This window comes from Panthera tigris, chromosome E2 (genome assembly GCF_018350195.1).
Source record: "Panthera tigris isolate Pti1 chromosome E2, P.tigris_Pti1_mat1.1, whole genome shotgun sequence".
Lineage (NCBI taxonomy): Eukaryota > Metazoa > Chordata > Mammalia > Carnivora > Felidae > Panthera > Panthera tigris.
This window is the reverse complement of record NC_056674.1, coordinates 54,673,214-54,691,435: the sequence shown is the minus strand read 5'-3', so window position 1 is coordinate 54,691,435 and position 18,222 is coordinate 54,673,214. Positions and strand designations below refer to the sequence as shown.

General features: G+C 57.0%; 2 protein-coding genes across 2 annotated transcripts in view; both read right to left on the bottom strand.

Moving 5' to 3' along the window:
* Positions 1 to 18,222, bottom strand: part of LOC102964436 (c-Maf inducing protein) — a 230,100-nt gene that overhangs the window by 119,809 nt on the left and 92,069 nt on the right. The gene's annotated exons all lie outside the window — the stretch shown is intronic.
* LOC122234367 lies at positions 2,579 to 8,202 on the bottom strand. The gene is made up of 2 exons (XM_042970516.1): positions 7,376 to 8,202; positions 2,579 to 7,338 (listed from the first exon to the last, which is right to left on the bottom strand). Exon 2 carries the CDS (start codon positions 7,286 to 7,288, stop codon positions 6,308 to 6,310), a length of 981 nt encoding a protein of 326 aa, XP_042826450.1. The 5' UTR covers positions 7,289 to 7,338; positions 7,376 to 8,202; the 3' UTR covers positions 2,579 to 6,307.

The window sequence follows — 18,222 nt, the reverse complement described above, 5'->3', positions numbered from 1 at the left end:
CTTTTCCTTACGGAGCATAAACACACCACAAGCCCCAGTTGGGGCCTGCCCTGTGGAGCTGAGCCAACGGTGCCCACTGCCAAACTTAGCACCCCATCTACGTCCCCCTGCTGGCCAGCGGGAGGACTCCCAGGGCTGGGAAGGGCCTTGTGGCCGGGCAATGGTCAGCCTGGGATGGGCCAAGAAGTAGCGGGTGGGGATCAGGGAGGACGGGGCGGGGGGCCTCAGGGGAATGGATGGAAGTCTGGACAAAGAGGCTGTGGGGCGATGAGGAGACCCAGAGATGAAGGCTCCAGCAGGATGCTGAGTGCGGGGAAGTAAGACAGGGGGCTCCTTGGGCTCTCGGCTGGGCAGCCCCAGCAGGGCTAACCCTCTAGACCAGCACCCTTCCGTGATGATGGAAACGTTCTCTACCTCCGCCATCCAATATGGTGGCCATGGGGCTGCTGAGCGTGTGAAACATGAACAAACGTGGATGTGAGGCAGGGGGGCCGAAATGCTGGTCTGTCTGGGACTGAGGGGTTTCCGGAAAGAGGGATTCTTGCTGCCAGAACGGAGAAGTCTCGGCTGGTCACCGACCTTGACTATGTCACTTTCCACGAGAGGCATCAGGTCGATTTCACAACCATCACTAGGGACCTTGGGCACCTCTGACTGTGGGGCTGCTAGCCATCAGGCAAATGGGGGCCATGAAGAAGAAAGCCCGGATCCGAAATCAGACTGAATGGATTCTGAGATCCCGGCTCAACCCCTGTGAGCGTCTCGGAACCTCAGGTGCTCGTCTGTAAATAAGGACAGTAAGACTCTCTTTCCCAGAGTGTTGTCGGGGGAATGAAGAAATAAAAAGTGCCTGCAGCAGGAGGTGCTCAAAGAACACTGGCTCCTCCCCCTCTTTGTGGCCACTATTAAAGGCCAAGAGGCAGAACGAGTAACAACTCTGAATAATTCCAAGAAAGAATGCAGAAGAACTCATTCACCTAGCATACCCCACCCCCACCCCACCCCACGAAATTTGCCAGGGAGGAGGAGGGGCCCTTTCCAAGACTGACCCCCAGAGTCCTGCCCTTGAATAGGAGGGCTCCCCGCACGGTTCTCCTGTCCACGGAAAGAGCTCACAGGGGCTGCACGCTGCCCTGAGCAAGCTCAGAGTGGACACCACAGCCAAGCGGGAGGCTGATGTGATGGACAGAAATGGGGAAGCTGAGTCTGAGGCGGCTGCCAGAAACCACCATTCTGGAGACCCAGGAAAGAGACGGCGACTTCAGATGGTGAGCTCAAGGTCTCTGGAGCCTTGAGAAGAAAGTGCAGAAATCCCTGGGCAAAGAAGGAGGGGAACTGGATGGAGGACCAGTCAGAACACCACATCAAAGTGTCCTGGGCTGGTGCCCGGGGTCGGGGCCGAGGGCTTCCTGGTGAGCGAGTCCGCCAAGGGTCTCATGGTGGAGGTCTACCCACCGCCCTTCCTCCTGCCAGACGAAGGCTGAGGGGGCTGGAGTCGAGGAGAACAAGAGAGGAGGTCTGCCAGCACAGGTCAGCGAGGGCAAGGAGAGGCTGGGATTCGTCCTGGGCGTCAGGGAACAGGCTCCCGGCGTGGGAGGCAGGGCCACCGTGCACACTCGCTGGCCAGGGCAGGGTGTGACCAACCAAGGCAATGCACGGGGCACACGTCAGCCCACACTGCCACTAAGCTCCACACTGAGCTTCACCAGGGAGGGGGCCATGTGAGTCCACACCTCTCTGGAACGCCTCCCCCCCCCCCCTGCCTTTAATACACTTTTTAGGACAATTGCAGGTTTCCAGAAAAATGGGAAAGATAGCACAGAGTTCCCACAGGTACCACACTACGGTTCCCCTACGTACGTGAATGTGGTGCACCTGTTAACAACCAGTGAAATAACACTATAGTGAAAGTTCGTGCCTGATTCGGATTTCCACGGTTTTTACTTCACATTCCTTTTCAGTTCCAGGATCCCATCACCCCACTACACTTTGTTGTCTCGTCATCTCGGGCTCCTCTGGGCTGTGGCAGTTGTTTAGACTTTTCTTGTTCTTGATGACCTGGGCAGTTGTGAGGGGTGCCAGTCAGGTATTTTGCAGAATGTCCCTCAGCGGGGGTTGGTCTGATGTTTTTCTCATGATTAGACCGGGCTTGTGGGCTGGAGGGAGGAGGTCCCCAGAGGCACGGTGCCCCTCTCCTCACATCATAGCCAGGGTGCATATGCCCTCACATGACTCGTCATGGCTGCCGACGACCGTGACCGGCGGGCCAAGCGATGCCGGCAGGTTTCTCCACTGTCAGGTTATTCCTTTCTTCCCCTTTTCCGTACTCTGCTCCTGGGAAGGAAGCCCCTACCAGAAGCCTCTTAAGGTATGGCCAATGCTATTCCTCCCTCTTTACTGAGGCTGTTAACGGGGGCTGGGGAGGGTGGGGCTGATGACTGAAGCCCCGAAGGTGGTGTGGGAAGGAGACCAGGAACCAGGGGCCTCCAGAACTGGATAGCGGGTATCTTCTTCAAACAGGTGTTTTCAGCTCCTCGCTCAGCCCCGCCCCCCCCCCCCCCACGTCTCCTCCCCAGGCCCTGCTGGGGCCTAAAGGAAGGGGCTCAGCCTGTAGATGCTCGGAGTCCCCTGGCCAGGGCCCAGGGCCCAGGGCCCAGCCAGCCCAGGCCTGACACAACAGCGTGGCTCGCTCACTGAAGACGCGACAAGCCGTGTGAAAGGGCCTTTCGGCCTCAGCCACTTCGAACCCAACCCCCCACCCTCACCTTCAAGGAAGCTGTTGTCAGAACATTCTGTAGAGGAGGAAACCGAGGCTCGGAATAAGGCATCACCGGGAAATGGCCGTGTCAGGTTCAAGCCCAGGTTCTCACCGCACAGCAGCACGGGTCTCACCCACCAGGACACGCGGCAGTGGTCATGGCGTGACGGGTCTGGCCCTTCCTGGTTCCCGGAGGCCAGCTGTGTGCGTCTCTTCCCTCGTCTGCATTCAGCGGTCTTGTTTTGGCCACAGCGGGAGTATTTACACTGTGGAAACTGCTCAACCCTCCAGATCCAGGCTCCCCCACCCCCCGCCCAGAAAAGCCACCACTCTGCAGAAAGCAGACTCCAACCCGGGTAGTCTGAACCCTCATCCACGTTCTCCACTACCAGGCCACACCGCCCTCTCGAGGGCAGGCAAGACGGGGGTGTGTGTGCATGTGCGCACGTGTGTGTGTGTGTGTGATGCTCTGCCCTTCAGCGCTCCCAGGTTTCATGAGAAAACCACACTCCCACACTGAGTTCAGGGTTCAGATTCTCATGGGATAATTTGCCCCAGTAAAGCAAAAGCACCGAATAGCACTGGCCAAGACAGGGACGTGCCTCTGTAACCCACTGGGCTCCGTGGCAGGACTGATCCTGTCTGAGGAGCTCCTGCAGGCCGTGGCTTCTGAAAAGTCAAACTGAAGACCAGAGATGCCAGGACAGCCTGGACCCCTGCCAGTGTCCTCTCCGAGAGAGAGCCAGGGTCCCAATGCTGGCCAGAAGGGAAGGAGAAAGGAGAGCATGGGCTTGAGGGCCAGTTATCTCTGCATTCAAATTCTGGCTCCACTATCCAATGTGAGATGCCACCTAAGTCCCTTCGTGCTGAGCCTCCGTTTTCTCATCTGCAAAATGGGGCGGTAAGCCATGCCGCATGGGTTGTCCAGAATGAGACGGCATGTGTGGGACGCCTGGCATACAGTAGGTGCTCACGAGTGGCAGCTACTTACATTCTCAGTGGATCCAGAGTGAAGGCAAGAGACGGCCAAAAAGTAACCGATTCAGAGGGAGGGGGCTACGGACCCGGGACGGGGAGGACCCACAAAAGTGTGAGACGCACCTCTCCTCCTTGGAAAATGCGTTATCATATTTAAACCTTTGCCAGTTTTCCAGGTGAAAACCTGCTTCGTAGTTTCTTTTTAATTCCTATTTCTCTCATTACTGACAGGCGTTTCCTCACAGTTGTTGGCCACTGCATTTCTCCTTTTACTCTCTGTACATTTCCCCCCAGAGGTGGTCAGTTTCTGATTGATTCATGCGTAGTTTCTGCGTATTAAGGTTATTTAACTCTTTATTTGTCAAATATGCTGGAACTGCATTTTCCCAGCTCATCATTTGCCTTTCACATCGGTTTACAGTAAGGCTGATTTGTCAGTCTGTTTTTCCATGCTCAAGGGTGCCTTTTTTTTTTTTTTTTTTTTTTTTTTATGTAGCCAAATCCAGTCCTCCTTTCCTTTGTGGTTTCTCAAATAGAAAGAGCCAAGGTTTAGGGCTGTTGTTGATCTGTGAGGTTGATCCTCACTAACTGGCTTGAAAGTAAGAAACAAATGTCAAAGTTTCCACTCTCCTCCCTCGTCCCCCAGCAAGCTGAGGGCCATGCCTGGGCCTCCCCCCACGTGGCCTGCACCCTGTGGGGTCACTCCCCTGTCCCCTGGAGCTCCCGCCTGGCATGGAGAGAAAGTGACTCACTCCCAAGGCCTGGTGCCCTTGCTCTGGGCCCCTGCCAAGCCGAGACGGGAGACATGCGGCCCACAGACTGCAGGGTTTTCATCGAGCAGCCAGCCTTGCACCTGAGGATGGGAGCATAGCTCCCTCCTGACGTCCCCGCTTCCAGCGGGCAGAGGGCAGGCATGTGGCCGGAGCATTGGAGGAGAACCAGCTGGAAGTCAGAGGGGCAGGCAGTCTCGACCCACCGTGCCACGGTCCACAGTCAACGCCAAGGGGAAGGCACAGAGGTCCCCTCGCCCTCCTTCACTATCAAAGCTGCCCTAGAAGGCAGGTCCCCGGCACCTTTCTGGGCCTCAGTTTCCACCTCTGCAAGCGGGCCTTTCCTCTGTCAGTGACTTCCGGCTTTAAAAAAAAGTTGAATCTTACACTGAACAACTCGGCATACAGCTCCCACCATCCCTGGGTGAGTTTATTGAAGTTCTCTGGACTCAATTCTACCCCAAAGAAAGCCTTGGGCATGAAAAGATTGAGAACCTTCTAACGGCCGCTAACAGGTCCGTGCCAAGCCAACAACAATTTATGAAGTGCCTACTATGTGCCAAGGGCTGGGGATACAGCAGTGAACAAAACAGACAAAAGTCCCTGCCTTCGGGAAGCTGCCAAGGAAGCAATTAGTGAATAAATGAACTTTACGCTGTGATCAAGTCTGCAGAGGAAACCAAGCAGAGAAGGGCCAGGGCGCAGAGAGGCCTAGAAGGTGGGTCCTATGGAGAAGGGGCACTGGAGCAAGAAAGGGCTGGCACATCACACAGGCTGTCTCTTGGGTAGCATCATGCTTGCAGAAGTGGAAACTGAGGCCCACAGAGGTGCAGCCAGGGGATTTCCAGGGCAAGTCTGTCTGTCTGTCTGTCTCCTCCAACCATGGGACTAGGACTTCAGGGTTAAGTAAATGCTCCCAGGGCCACAGTGTTTTCTCACAGTCCAAATACGCCAGCCATAGGCAAAAACAAAGGGGGTCCCGGCCCGCAGCAACTGTGCCCCCACACCAGGCACGGCACACTCTGAGGACGATGAGGACCTGCGAGGACCCGCAAGGACCCGCAAGGCCCAGCGGCCACAGCAAGCACAACATGGCTGCTGCAGGCCCTTCGTCAGCAGGTTCTCACACCAGGCAGCAAAGACCCGGGGGTGTGCCCTGGGACTCCTTCCAATGAGCATCTACAGAACAGTCATGGCTGCAGGACCCTTCCCTCTGGGGGACAGGAGGTCTGAGGTGTCCTTCCATCCGGTCCTGTGCACTGATGGCATGCACGAGCCTGATGAACATTCGGGTATGAACATACTCATGGGATCATGACCCCACACCCAGAAGGCTCCCTCGTGCCCCTTCCTGGTCAGTGTCCCCCAGAAGTCACTACTCTTATGACCTCTATTGCTACAGGCCAGTTTTATCTGCCCTTGAACGTCATGTAAACGGAATCGTGCAGTATGGACCCCTCTGTGTCTGGTTTATTTTGTGCAACACAACATCTGATATTCATCTGTAGTATTTATCATTTTTCATTGCTGTATACTATTCCCTCGTGTGATCATGCTATAATTTGTTTACCATTCTACCACTGCTGGATACTTGACTTGTTTCCAATTTTAGGCTATTGCTGAGGCTGCTTTGAACATTCTTGCTCATGTCTTCTGGTGGACAGAGCACTCGGGAATATAACTGAGAGTAGGACTGCTGGGTCCTAGGAGAAGCAGGTACAAATGCATTAGAACCTTGCCAAGACCTTGTAGGCCAGCAAGATGAGCCTCACTATATAGACGAAGAAACAGAGAGGTCAAGTCACATGTCCAGGGTCACACAGCTAAAGGGTAGCACAGCTGGGATGCAAACCCAAGAGCTATGTGTGGCTCCAGCGCCATGCCCCCTCCCAGCTTCACAGGGGTGGGCGCCCTGAGCAGTACCTACTGCAGAAAGAGAGCACAGGGGAGGACAATGCTCCTTAACTCCCTGGAAGAACAGCAAGGCCCCAATCTGTCCCCAGGAGGCTGGGAGACCAGGTCCGTGGGCCTGGCAGGCTGAGCAAACAGACATGCATGAATGAGGCCTAAGTCCACTCAAACCCCAAGCACATAATTTCATCTGGAAGCAAACGCATCCAGCCGCCCCGGCGCGCCCTCCTTCTTGGGGAGAGGGCAGCCTCCCATCAGAAGCGCCTTTGTCTCCCCCAGAGTGGCCGAGACAGAGTGGCAGAAGCCTCGCTTGTCCAAACAAATGACAGTCAACGGTCCTCCACGTCTCCCGCTGCCCGATTTCAGCCTCAAAGGACCGACTATGTCTCCGTCTCCCTCGTTTCTCTCCTGAAGCCTCCTGCTGGCTGGGAGTGCCCGGAGACACGCTCTGGTCCCAGTCCCGAATGGCGGAGGAGGGGGCGAGGTGGCACATCCACCCGTGGGACATGTGTGCCCACTCACCGTGCACCGGCCCCGACACAGGACGGGAAAGGTGGACGAGGCCGGCACGGCCTGGAGGAGCTCCCGGTCTCCAAGGGACATGAACATAATGGCAGAAGCGTGTGCTGAACGCTGCCTTCCCACTGGGAGCGTGAATCAGAGGGGAGGAGGCAAGTGAGGCCTTCCTGGGTGTGGGGTGCAGGCCGGGCCGCTCGTGTTGCTGTCCCTCCCTACCCTTAGGAAAGCTCTCCATCTCCCCTGCGAATGACCCTGCCCCCACTGGCAGTGTGGTCACCATGGTTACCATAGGATGCCGCCTGGTAGCCACGTGACTGGTCTGGAGGTCGGCCCCTACCCCAGGCCCGGCCATATGGGGAGCTTCTTTGGGAGCCTGGAGACAAGAGCGAGAAACAGGGGAGTCTCCTTTCCAGCGTGACGCCACAGAAGAAGGCGGAGCCGCAGACGGAGACCGAGACGAAGGGGCCACGGGTTTCTGGCCCCTGCCCCGATCGCTTTCCCGCAGCGCCCCGAGCCGGGCTGCGGTGGTCCGCACCTAGAACGGGGAAGGTCACGCGCAGGCAGCACTCCTCGGTGGGTCTCGCGGGATGCGCAGGGGTTTCTGCAGTGAAGACGAGGGAGAAAGGCTCCCGTCCTCAGAGTAAAGCCCAACGGCACCCAAAAGAACAAACTTCCCTGTGGAAGGTCGGCTGTGGAGTCAAAGGCATCTCTCCAGGCCCAGACGGGGCCCAGACTCTGGGTTAGGGTTCACACTGCTGCCCTGACCCTGGTCCCCGCAGGGACTTTATATAGATTCCACAATAACGGTCCCCTTTCTACCCCGCTCCCAGAACTCAGCCTATCCTCGGGGAGAACGCCTCGAGCTCCCGCTTGGAACATTCGGGCCCTCACCAGACACACCAGAGCACCGCCCTTCACTTAACCCACTCGGGAGGCCCTGCCCCTCCCCCACTGTCCTGGAACCCCAACCTCATCCACGCGCCCGGCCACACGTGCGTTCCCTCCTTCTCAGACACCCTCCTTCGGCATATTGTCACTCGTAAACTCTTCTTCTGCACATTCGTCCATGAGCTCTTGTATGTTTTATTCATTCCTACACACAGACCTACAACTCGTCAAGTGTTGACTGAGCACCTATTATGTGCCCGACTTGCTGATTCTTACCCTAATGCCCAATTTCTGCAAGTGTGATCTGCAGAGTCACCGACATCAGAATTACCAGGGTTGGCTTATTTTTTTTTTTTAATATTTATTTATTTTTGAGAGAGAGAGAGACGAGCGTGAGAAGGGCAGGGGCAGAGAGAGCGGGAGACAGAATCCAAAGCAGGCTCCAGACTCTGAGCTGTCAGCACAGAGCCCGACGCGGGGCTCGAACCCACAAATTGTGACATTATGACCTGAGCTGATGTCGGACACTCAACCGACTGAGTCACCCAGGCGTCCCTTAAGTTTTTTTGAAGTTTGTTTCTTATTTTAGTTTGAGACAGAGAGAGCGCAAGCATGGGAGGGGCAGCGAGAGAAGAGAGAGAATCCCAAGCACGCTCTGTGCTGTCAGCACAGAGCCCAATACGGGGCTTGAACTCGCGAACTGTGAGATCATGACCTGCGCCAAAACCAAGAGTCGGACGCTTCGCCGACTGTACCCCCCGGGCGCCCAGGGTTTGCTTACGTAAAATACTGAGCAGCCCAACCACTGCTGCTCCTACCCAGGAACGACGCTCCTGGAACAGATGCCCGTGCTGCCGGCTACACTCACGGTCAAGAGCGGCCGGTCTCAGCAGGCTCTGCTCCTTTTCCTCGTCTTCGTCATCCCTGGCCCCCGTGAGCCCCCGGGGATGCCAGCAAGGGGCTCAGAACCGCAGTCCATGGGGATGAGACTCTTCTCTAACAGCGGGGTGGAGTTACCTCTGCTCCAAGAGCATCAGATGTATAACACGCACATGCAAAGATACACACGCGCACTTTTAAAAAGCTTGCCCTGTGGAAGTCTTCATGAACATGTCTTAGGAGAGCTCTCCCAAGGAAGGTGACTTAAGGCGGGGGGGTGGTGTGCAGAGGGCAACACTGACGAAGGCCCACTGCAAACACATCTGTACTCGCGGCCCCTCTCGAGCCAACCTGCACCCTCGCCTGTGTGAGCTCTGTGTTCTTTCCTCCCCTGGGAGATTTACTCAGCCAATCGAAACCTGGGCTCCAGCGAGATGTGAGAGCCACCTGCTCCTCTACCCCCCAGCCCGGGGCTCCTTCAAACCGTATATCGATCTGCCCTAAAACTGCAAGGAGAGGCTGGCCGACCATGTGGCTGGCCCTCGGGCCATGGGCTCGGGGGGGTATGCATTTCTTCCAGTGCAGGACGTGGAGCTCTGCCCTCAAGGCAGGGCAGCAGCACCGGTCTCCAGCTTGTGGTCTGCCCTGGAAGCCTGGCTCTTCAAGGTGCAGTAAACGGTCAGATAGCATCGACTCACCTGGAAGCTTTTCCAGGCATCGATCTGTTTTCCAGGGTGCCTCATCTGTGCACCACCAAGCACTGTGATAACGAGAGTTCAGAGTACGTGGCCGGCAGCTCAAGACTACACAGCTACCAAGGAGACAGAAGGTGCCCGCCCAGAGGAGCGTACTACCTGTGCTCGCCGGTGCCTGAATCACCTTGTTCAGTCCACACCACGGCCTCTCGCGTTGAATGTGCCGACGGGCTGCCTGGAGAGTTTTGTCAAAATCCAGACTATAGTGCAGGAGGGTAGGGTCTGAGAGTCTGAATCTCCAAAAAACTTGCAGCGGGGCAGATGCAGCCAGTCGCACGGAAAGGGGCTGCCCTACCAGATGGAGGATGTTATTATTACCAACATTCCCTTTACAACAACACAAAGGAAACTGCAGCTTATAGAAATTCACGAGCTGCGTGAGTCACAGAGGCAAAAGAGGCCATGCCGAGATTTGAACCCAGCACTGTGGGCTCCAAGACACAAACTCATGACCACTGAGCCAAGATGCCTCCCCAGCCAGCCCTCCAGGCTTCACGGTGTTCTCACTAGTTCCTTGTGTCCCCCATGCAGGGGGGCCAGCCAGGCTGTGGGAATTAGAGAAGGAGCCCCACCTCTTAGACAATTCAGGCCACGGCCTGGCGAGCTGGGGAATCTTTGTGCAAAGAACGAGAAGCCCTTTTCTCCGGAGGGGTCAGCGCCTTGCCAGGGCACATGCATTTCCAGCCCACTCAACCCATGGCCGTGACAAGGTCTGAAATGACAACCGCGTGACTCTCCACGGAGGCCCTGCCCGCCAGTGCTTCCCCCTGAGGCCGCAGATCCTAGTGACGAAGAGCAAGGACTTTCTAAGTTCAAATTCCACCCCTCCTACATCACGGCTGTGTGACTTCGAGCAAGTGACTGCACCTCTCTGAGCCTGTTTCCACATTTGGAAAATGGGGGAAATGCCCACCTCCCTCACAGAACTGTTGTGAGATATGAACTTGGAGCCCTTTGGCGCTCGCAGAGTTGGCCCCGGACTGAGGAGTGAGCCACGCAGGGTTCCCAGAAGGCCAGCTGGGCTAGTCTGCCCGAGACCGGGCAGGGCGTCGCTGGGAAGGGGCGGGCATCCCAGCAGCCCTGCTTCACCACGTGACCCACTCTCACGAGGCCACCGCCCGGGCCCAAGAGCCGAGAATGGCCAGCACTACAGGCTGGTCCCTGATGAATTCGCTTGGGGGCGGGAGGGTCTGGCACCTCATGGATGGCTTCCGAGAGAAGTGCCATGAGGCGTGCCCTGTGAACAGAGCGAGAGGACCGGGGTTGGAATCCTGGTGCTTGGACCCTGAGCAGGCTGGCCTTGTAGCTCACACCCCTCCGCGGGGGCCCCACTGGCTCTGCTGTAACACGGGACTGGTATGGGGGTTCCAGGAGGCCCGGACGGCGCTCGGCCTGTGCCTGGCGCACATCATGTGCTCAGTCAGGTGAGCTACGAGGTGACAGCCTCTCCAGCCAGCAATCACCCAGCTGCCCTTGGCTTTTTGCCCACTCTGCACTCTTACGTCCGATCCACGGGCAAGTCCTGGCTGCTTCGCCTCCAGATCAGCGCCGAGACTGACCACCGTCACAGCCTCCGCCCGTGAGACCAAGAGGCCGAGTGTCAGCCTCACCTCTTGCCTGGACTGTCGGGCACACTGGCCTCCCTCAGACGGCACCACCCGAGAGGGCTTACTGGGATGGCGGAAATGCTCGCTATCCGCACCAGCTAGCGAGTGCCTGAAAGGTGGCAACCGTGACCGAGGAACTCAGTTTGCAACTTTACAGGTGCCCAGTTAAATTTAAATGGCCACACATGGCTAACAACCGTCGGATCAGACTTTTAGACTATTCTCCATCTAGCAGCTGAGGGATGCGTTTTTAAAAAAACTTTTTAATGTCTTTCTTTGAGAGAGAGAGAGAGAAGAGAGGACGAGCGGGGGAGGGACAGAAAGAGACACAGAATCCGAAGCAGGCTCCAGGCTCCGGGCTGTGAGCACAGAGCCTGACGCGGGGCCCGAACTCACCAACAGTGAGATCACGACCTGAGCTGAAGTCAGACGCTTAACCAGTTGAGCCACCCAGGCGCCCCTGAGGGATGCTTTGTAAAGCCAAAGTCAGATTGTGTCCCTCCTCTACTCAAAACCCTCCAACGACGGACTCCTTTCTCACCCAGAAGAAAACCCAAAGCCCTGGTAATTGCCTGCAAGACCCTCCGTGACCTGCCCACCCCCACTCTCTCTGGTCTTGGCTCTCACCACCTTCTTTCTCACCCATTCTGTTCCAACCCCACTGGCTTCCTTGCAGTTGCTTAAACCTGCCACTCCTGCTCCTGCCACAGGGCCTTTGCCCATGCTGTACCCACCCATTGCACACACACACTTTCCCCTAAATGTCTTCACAACTGGGTCCCCTAATTCAAGGCTCTGTTCCAATATTCTCCCTGACCCCAGGAAATGACACCCTGAGTCTACTGTGCCTCACCTACCCCTGCCACGTTTCTTCAAAAATACCTATGACTACTTAAAATGCTATGTATTTGTTCACATATTTATTCTCTCTTCTTACCAGAATATAGGATTTGTGGAAGCAAAGACTCTGCCTGTCACACTCACTGCTGTATCTCCTGTGCCCGGAATAGCCCTGGCCGGGCGCACAGCAGGCCCTCTATACAGAGGAACAAAAGAATCATGAGCGAGATACCCAGCACATAGCAGGTACTCAATAATACAACCACGATTGCTACAGTAATAATACATTTTCGTCGTTCTTTCCCCAAACCCAGTCAATCGTGTTCAGGGCCAGGCCTGGTGTCTCTTTGGTTATGGAACCACAAAGGAACAACACCCTCTCCTCTGCCCAGCGTGCCCTGCCTTGGGTGCCAAGCCGGGAACCCCACACAGAAGCAAGTCTCCTGGTGGCCGGGGTGGGGGTGCTGGCGGTGGGCAGAACTGGCGGTGGGCCCGGTTGCCAGGTAACCCCACCCCGTCGCTCACAGCCACGGGCCACACAAGTTCCGCCGGGAGGGGCTGTGTGTGTTCGGCTGCCTTATCTGCTGGCCTGACCACCAGTGTTTGTGCCTCGCGTACGGAAGGACAAAGTACACGGGGGAGCAGGGTCCCAGTCTGCAGGCCGTGAGTCTGTGATGGGCAAGGAAAGCGAGCTCGGGTTCCTGAGGACCTACTGCGGGCGGCCCGCTTTCAACACATTCTCGGCCACCCTCACGGCGGTGCGGGTTTAAAGAAGAGAACGCAAGAAAGGCACTTCCGCGGGTCCCTTCCTGGGGTCCCTTCCGCCGCGGCAATGATTGTGCTTCTTCTTCTTCTAGGACATGCTCCTCACAGCGTTCATGGCAGCACGCCTGGACGGGCCCAGCTCCGCCCCTGCAAACTCAGTCTGGGTCTCCCTCCGCCCCTCTCTCGCTCACGTCCAGGGTTCTCCGCCTTAGCACTGCTGACATTTGGGGCCAGATCGCTCCTTGTGGTGGGGGGCGGGCCTGGGCGGCGGGTGGTGTCGAGAAGGATCCCCGGCCTCTCCCCGCGGCTCGTGGGAAGGTAAAAGAACGCAGCCGCTTTGGAAACCGGTATGGAGATCCCTCAAGAAATTAAAAATAGAACTACCATATGATGCAGCCATCCCACTTCTGGGTGGAGACCCAAGATCTCAGAGAGACATTCGAACATCCCTGTTCACAGAAGCATTATTCACAACGACCAAAAGGCGGAAGCAACCCAAGGGTCTGCGGGGAGGTGACGGGACGAAGAGAGTGGGCTGGATGCTCACAGCGCTACGTGCGCTAAGCCAGTCACAAAAATACAAACACCGTGCCGCTCCACCTTCCGTGAGACACCTGAAGTGGTCAGGTTCCCAGTGACGGAAAGCAGAGGAGGAGTGACCAGGGGGCGCCGCCCTCAGCAGGTGGGCTGGGTGCCTCTGCCCCTGTTCACCTCCCCCACACCCCGCCCCACGCAAGGTTGGCCTCAGTCCACCATCAAGCCCTGACGCAGAAGCAGCGTTCTGTGGGGCCCTTCCCTGACCTCCCCCACTCAGACCAGACGCTTACCCCTCTTCTTTCAAACTTTATTTCCAGATTGTTTAAGAATTTTTTTTTTTTTAAGCTGCAAAGACAGCACAGGGACTTCTGGCGACTTCTGCTACACTGTCACCCCATTTCCCCCCACGTTAACATCTTCACGACCCTGGAGCACCGGTCACAACCAAGAGACCGGGATTGGCACCGGAGTACCGGCTGACCCGGACGCGCCGTTTGGACGTCACTGCGTCCCCCACCCAGGGCCCCTCCCCCGCCCCAGGGTCCCAGCCCGGATGCCACATCACACGTGTCCTCGTATCGCCCTGGCATCCTCTAGTCTGGAGCAGTTTCCCACCTTCTTTGCCCTTGAGGTTCTTGACAGTTTTCAGGAACACTGCTCAGGGGTTTTACAGAACACCCTTCAAATTGGGTTCCTCCAATGGGGTACCTCCTTTTTTAAAAACATCGTGGTGGGGCACCTGGGTGCCTTAGTGGGTTAAGCATCCGACTCGATTCTGGCCAGGTCATGATCTCACGGTTGGCGGATTTGAGCCTCACATCGGGCTCCGTGCTGACGGTGCAGAGCCTGCTTGGGATTCTGTCTCCCTCTCTCTCTGCCCCTCCCCTGCTCACGCTCTCTCTTGCTCTCTCAAAATGAATAAACATTAAAAAATTGTGGTCAAATAGACGTAATATAAAGTTTATGGTTTTAACCATCTTTAAACGTACCGCACGGCAGCATTAAATCCTTCCCCACTGTTGTGCCAAAGCCACCACCGTCCATCTCTGGAACCTTCTCACCCTCCCAACCTGAAACCTGGTCCCCATTACACACGAGCTCCCCATTCGCCAGGGTAACCAGGTAAGCCAGGCCCCGGGGTAACCATGAATCAAAACCCACCAGGAGAGGACGCTCCACACCCATCGAGGTGGCTACTACGAGAAGACCAGAAAATAACAAAGCCGAGGGGGTGCGGAGGCCCCGGAGTCTTGCGCGCTGGTGGTGGGAATGCAAAACGGGGCAGCCACTGCGGGAAACCGCTTAGGAGATTTCCCCCCAAGTTCAGCAACGGAATTACCACTGAGCCAGCAGCTCCACCCCAGGCACCTGCCCAGGAGAGTCGACAGCAGGGACCCGAGGGGGTAGCCGCGCCCCCACGTTCACCGCAGCATTATCCATCAAAGGGTAGGAGCCAAAGGGTACCAAAGGCTATCCGGCCAAAGGGTAGGAGCAACCGAAGGCCACGGACAGCTTCTAGAGCAGACGTCCCCTTCTAACACATTCAACTCCTGTGTCCCTGGCCAGCCGCTGGCCCGTCCGTACTGAGCTGCATTTGCCTTGCTCCCTGAGGCATCCCAGCCCCCGGGGGGCGGGGGGTCCAGCAGGTAGAATGGGCCTCTGACGGCACACTAAGGTGAGCTGTGGCCAGGTAAGGGGCCGGCTTCGCTCTTCGGGTCCCTGGCCCGGGTTGTATCGGAAGGCAGGGCCATAGTGGAGACGCCACAGCAGGGTCTTCCCAGCCCCCAGGCAGCCCCTGCCTCCTTGGAAGGGCTGTGCCCCAGTGGTGGGCAGCACCAGGCCAGACCCACACCTTCCTGGCCCTCCAGATGACGCCGCCTGGTGGCTCTGGCAAAGCGGGGGCTCTTGGAGAAGGGAGGGAAGAGCGTGACTCCCTTCCCAGAGAAGGGCTCTGACGGGCAGCGCCCCCTCCCCGACCCAAACGCACACGCGGACGCACACATACGCACTCCACACACACGAGACTGGCAGCAACGACATCCACCAAGATATCCGCAACGTCCTGCCAAGAACAGTCCTCACTGGGCACCACGGCGTGCCGGACGCTGGGCCGCGGCACCTGACGAGGTTTTGGTGAGACTGTGAAAGAGACCACAGGGGCGGCAGCAAAATGACCCCCCGTCCTCCAGCCGCGGAAACCGAGGCCAAGACCAGGGATGCGGCTTGCCAAAGGTCACAGACGTGCAGACGTGTGTGGCCGGTGTGACTCCGGAGCCCAAGTTCCGACCCCAACGAGATGCCTCCCCAGCTGGATTCCCGGCTCCTCGCCGGGTCTGCGTTTTTCAGGGAAACAAAGGCTGAAGGCAGAGGAGACGATGCTTCTATTTGGCAGGGACTGTACTCAAGTCGTAAGAGAAATAAAGGACAGCCAGTAAGAAGCTCCTATTTATTAAGCACTTACTGCGTGACAAGGTTTACCTCCTGGCTGTTACCTTCGTGGTTCCCAGCTGTAGACAATTATTTTACTGCTGAACCGCGTCAGAGGTGAGGAAAACAAGGTCCAGGAGGAACAATCACTTGGCAGGAATCAGGCCCCCCCTTCAGGACAGCCCCAGTGGCAATAATTGCCCCCCAGCGGTTTCACCAGCTCTAGCGTGCATGGTCACGGACGGATCAGGGCAGGAGGGGGGTTCCGGGACCCCTGCAGGACAGGGGCAGAGGGTCGGCGAGGCAGAGACAGCTGTTCTAAGGCCATGGGGCTGCAGGGAAGGGCCAGGAAGGCAGTCCTTCTCTCAGCAATGACCCACGTCAAATCTACCTCCCAGATTTCATACTGCTGGCCTCTTAATTTTTGAGTTTCTTCCCTACCGCTGGTTTTATTTATTCATCCAAGCAAAGTTCTGGCAAAGGTCCAATGTGTGTCGTGAGGAGGCCACACGCACAGCCCCACTGCACATGCACCAGAATCAGAGGACTGGGGGGACATTCTGGCTCTGTCACTTAGGAGCTGTGTGACCTCAGGCCAGTGGCTTCAGCCCTCTGAGAGCCAGTCTAGCAACGTAGGGTTGGTAGATACGTGCACTGCCAGGGTGGCCGGGCTCCTGACACGAAATCGTGGCTATGGGAGCTCCTGAAGCAACGTCGGGCACGTGGAGTTCTGGAGAAGACAGAGGGATCTGAACCCAGGGACAAACAGGGACCGGCAGAGGCAAGGAAGACGAAACACACCTGCCCAGGTAACGCCCCTGACCAGCTGCCTCTAACAGCAGCAGGAGCCACAGAGGGGCCCAGGGCCTTGGATCTGCCTGAGGACCCCCCCCCCACGTGGCCTGGGGAGGCCTGGCAGCCATGTTCGCAAGTCCGTACGGTCACCAGGTCTGTGTGTCCCCCACTGGGGTGTAGTTCTGTGCCCTCAAGCTAAGTCAGAAAGGAGAAAACTGTTCCCACCTAAGCCCAGGGGAACCCTGATTTCTCCAGAGCCACAGAGACCACTCTGGAGATAAAGGAACCAAGGGTATTTTTTTCGGCACTGCTCCGTCACGTTTCCCCTCCCTGGATGATGCCTGCTGCTTATTATAACTATGACAACATTGGAAATACTTCTTGTGGATTTCTGCAAGAGGGGAAATGACAGGCTTTCTTCTCGCTCTGGCTTTTTGCTGGATGCGGCAGACCTGAGACGAGGCCCCCTGGGGTGGACCCCTGGGACTGTGAATGCAGGGGTGAGGCACCAGGGCAAGAGAGGGTGGCCCTCCCGTTGCAGGACTTTGCTGAGGAGGGCTTGCCAGAGGCTGGGGAACGCTTACTGCCTCTGGGAAGGGCTGGGCACCCGTGGGCACTTCCAGCCCAGCACCACCTGCGGCCAGGGGCTCAATCTGCCCCCCCCCCCGCCCCAGATGGGGGACAAAGGTATTTTAAGGCTGTGGTGGTCTCTTGAGTGCCACTAGGTGCTAGCGGGCACTGTGCTAAGCGTTCTGTGCTTTGCTTGGGTCTCACGGAGTCGGAGTCTTGCCAGGTGTACGATTCCCTCCAATCTACAGACAAGGGTCTGAGCGCCACAGAAGAATGAAGTGGCCTGACCAGGGTTATTCGGCCCGTAAAGCGGCTGCAGGACAGACACTTGTTGATGCTAGGGAATGAAGAAAACGAGACAGTACGGCGACTGTCCTGAGTCAGAGTAGAAATCCGGGTAGAAGGTATGAGATGCATTAGATTCCGTGGACCTGTCTGCCAACTCGGGATTTTGCAGACCTCTCAGATGCCTGGAGGTGGCTTCCTGGAAGTGAGTTGTGAAGGGTTCTGCAGCCTCATCGGGGCTCAAGTGGAAAGAGTGGTGATTGATTACTGATGTCTGCCCCGGGCACAGCTGTGGAAAGCAGTGGAACAGATGCCCCACTTACTACCACTAGTCGGCTGTACATCCGGCTGATGCAGGAGATTTCTCTGAATCCCCCTGCTCCTTCGCTTCTCTTTGCATTAAATGAGCTCAGTTACAGAACAGTAGGTAGAAATACCTTTGGAAGAGAAGGGTATTTCCTCTGAGGTCAAACTACACACCTAGAACTGGTTAATTCAGAGGTAAAACTCAATTCTTACAGCAAAGGTAGGTTCCACTCAACGTACACACTTACTGGGTGCCGATCACGTCCTAGGGTCTCTGCCCTCGCTGAGCTCAGCAAGGAAGACAATTAACTTAGCAACTATTTACTTCGGTTCCCAAGTGGCACGCTCAGGGGGCCGCGTCACACCCACGAGCTGGGGAGGCAGCCTCCGCCTCCCGGCCCAGGACCGAGTATGACGTGGCAACCCACCTTGCTGCTCACAGCCCACTGGACGCCCTTGCCCACTGCGTCCAAAGCCCAGAGGGTGCTGGAAGGCCAAGGAGGGCGGGCATGTGACAGCAAGGGGACCTGGGGAGGCCGCAGCACAGGGACCCCCCCCGCCGGTGATTTTTCTGTCTCTGCTAATCGGAAGCTCGTACTTCATTCCCTGATTTTTTCCACCCCAGAGAAGAA

Excerpts from the sequence above, each read along its gene's own strand:
- LOC122234367 (XM_042970516.1), bottom strand. The coding sequence starts at position 7,288 with ATGGCCGGGCCTGGGGTAGGGGCCGACCTCCAGACCAGTCACGTGGCT.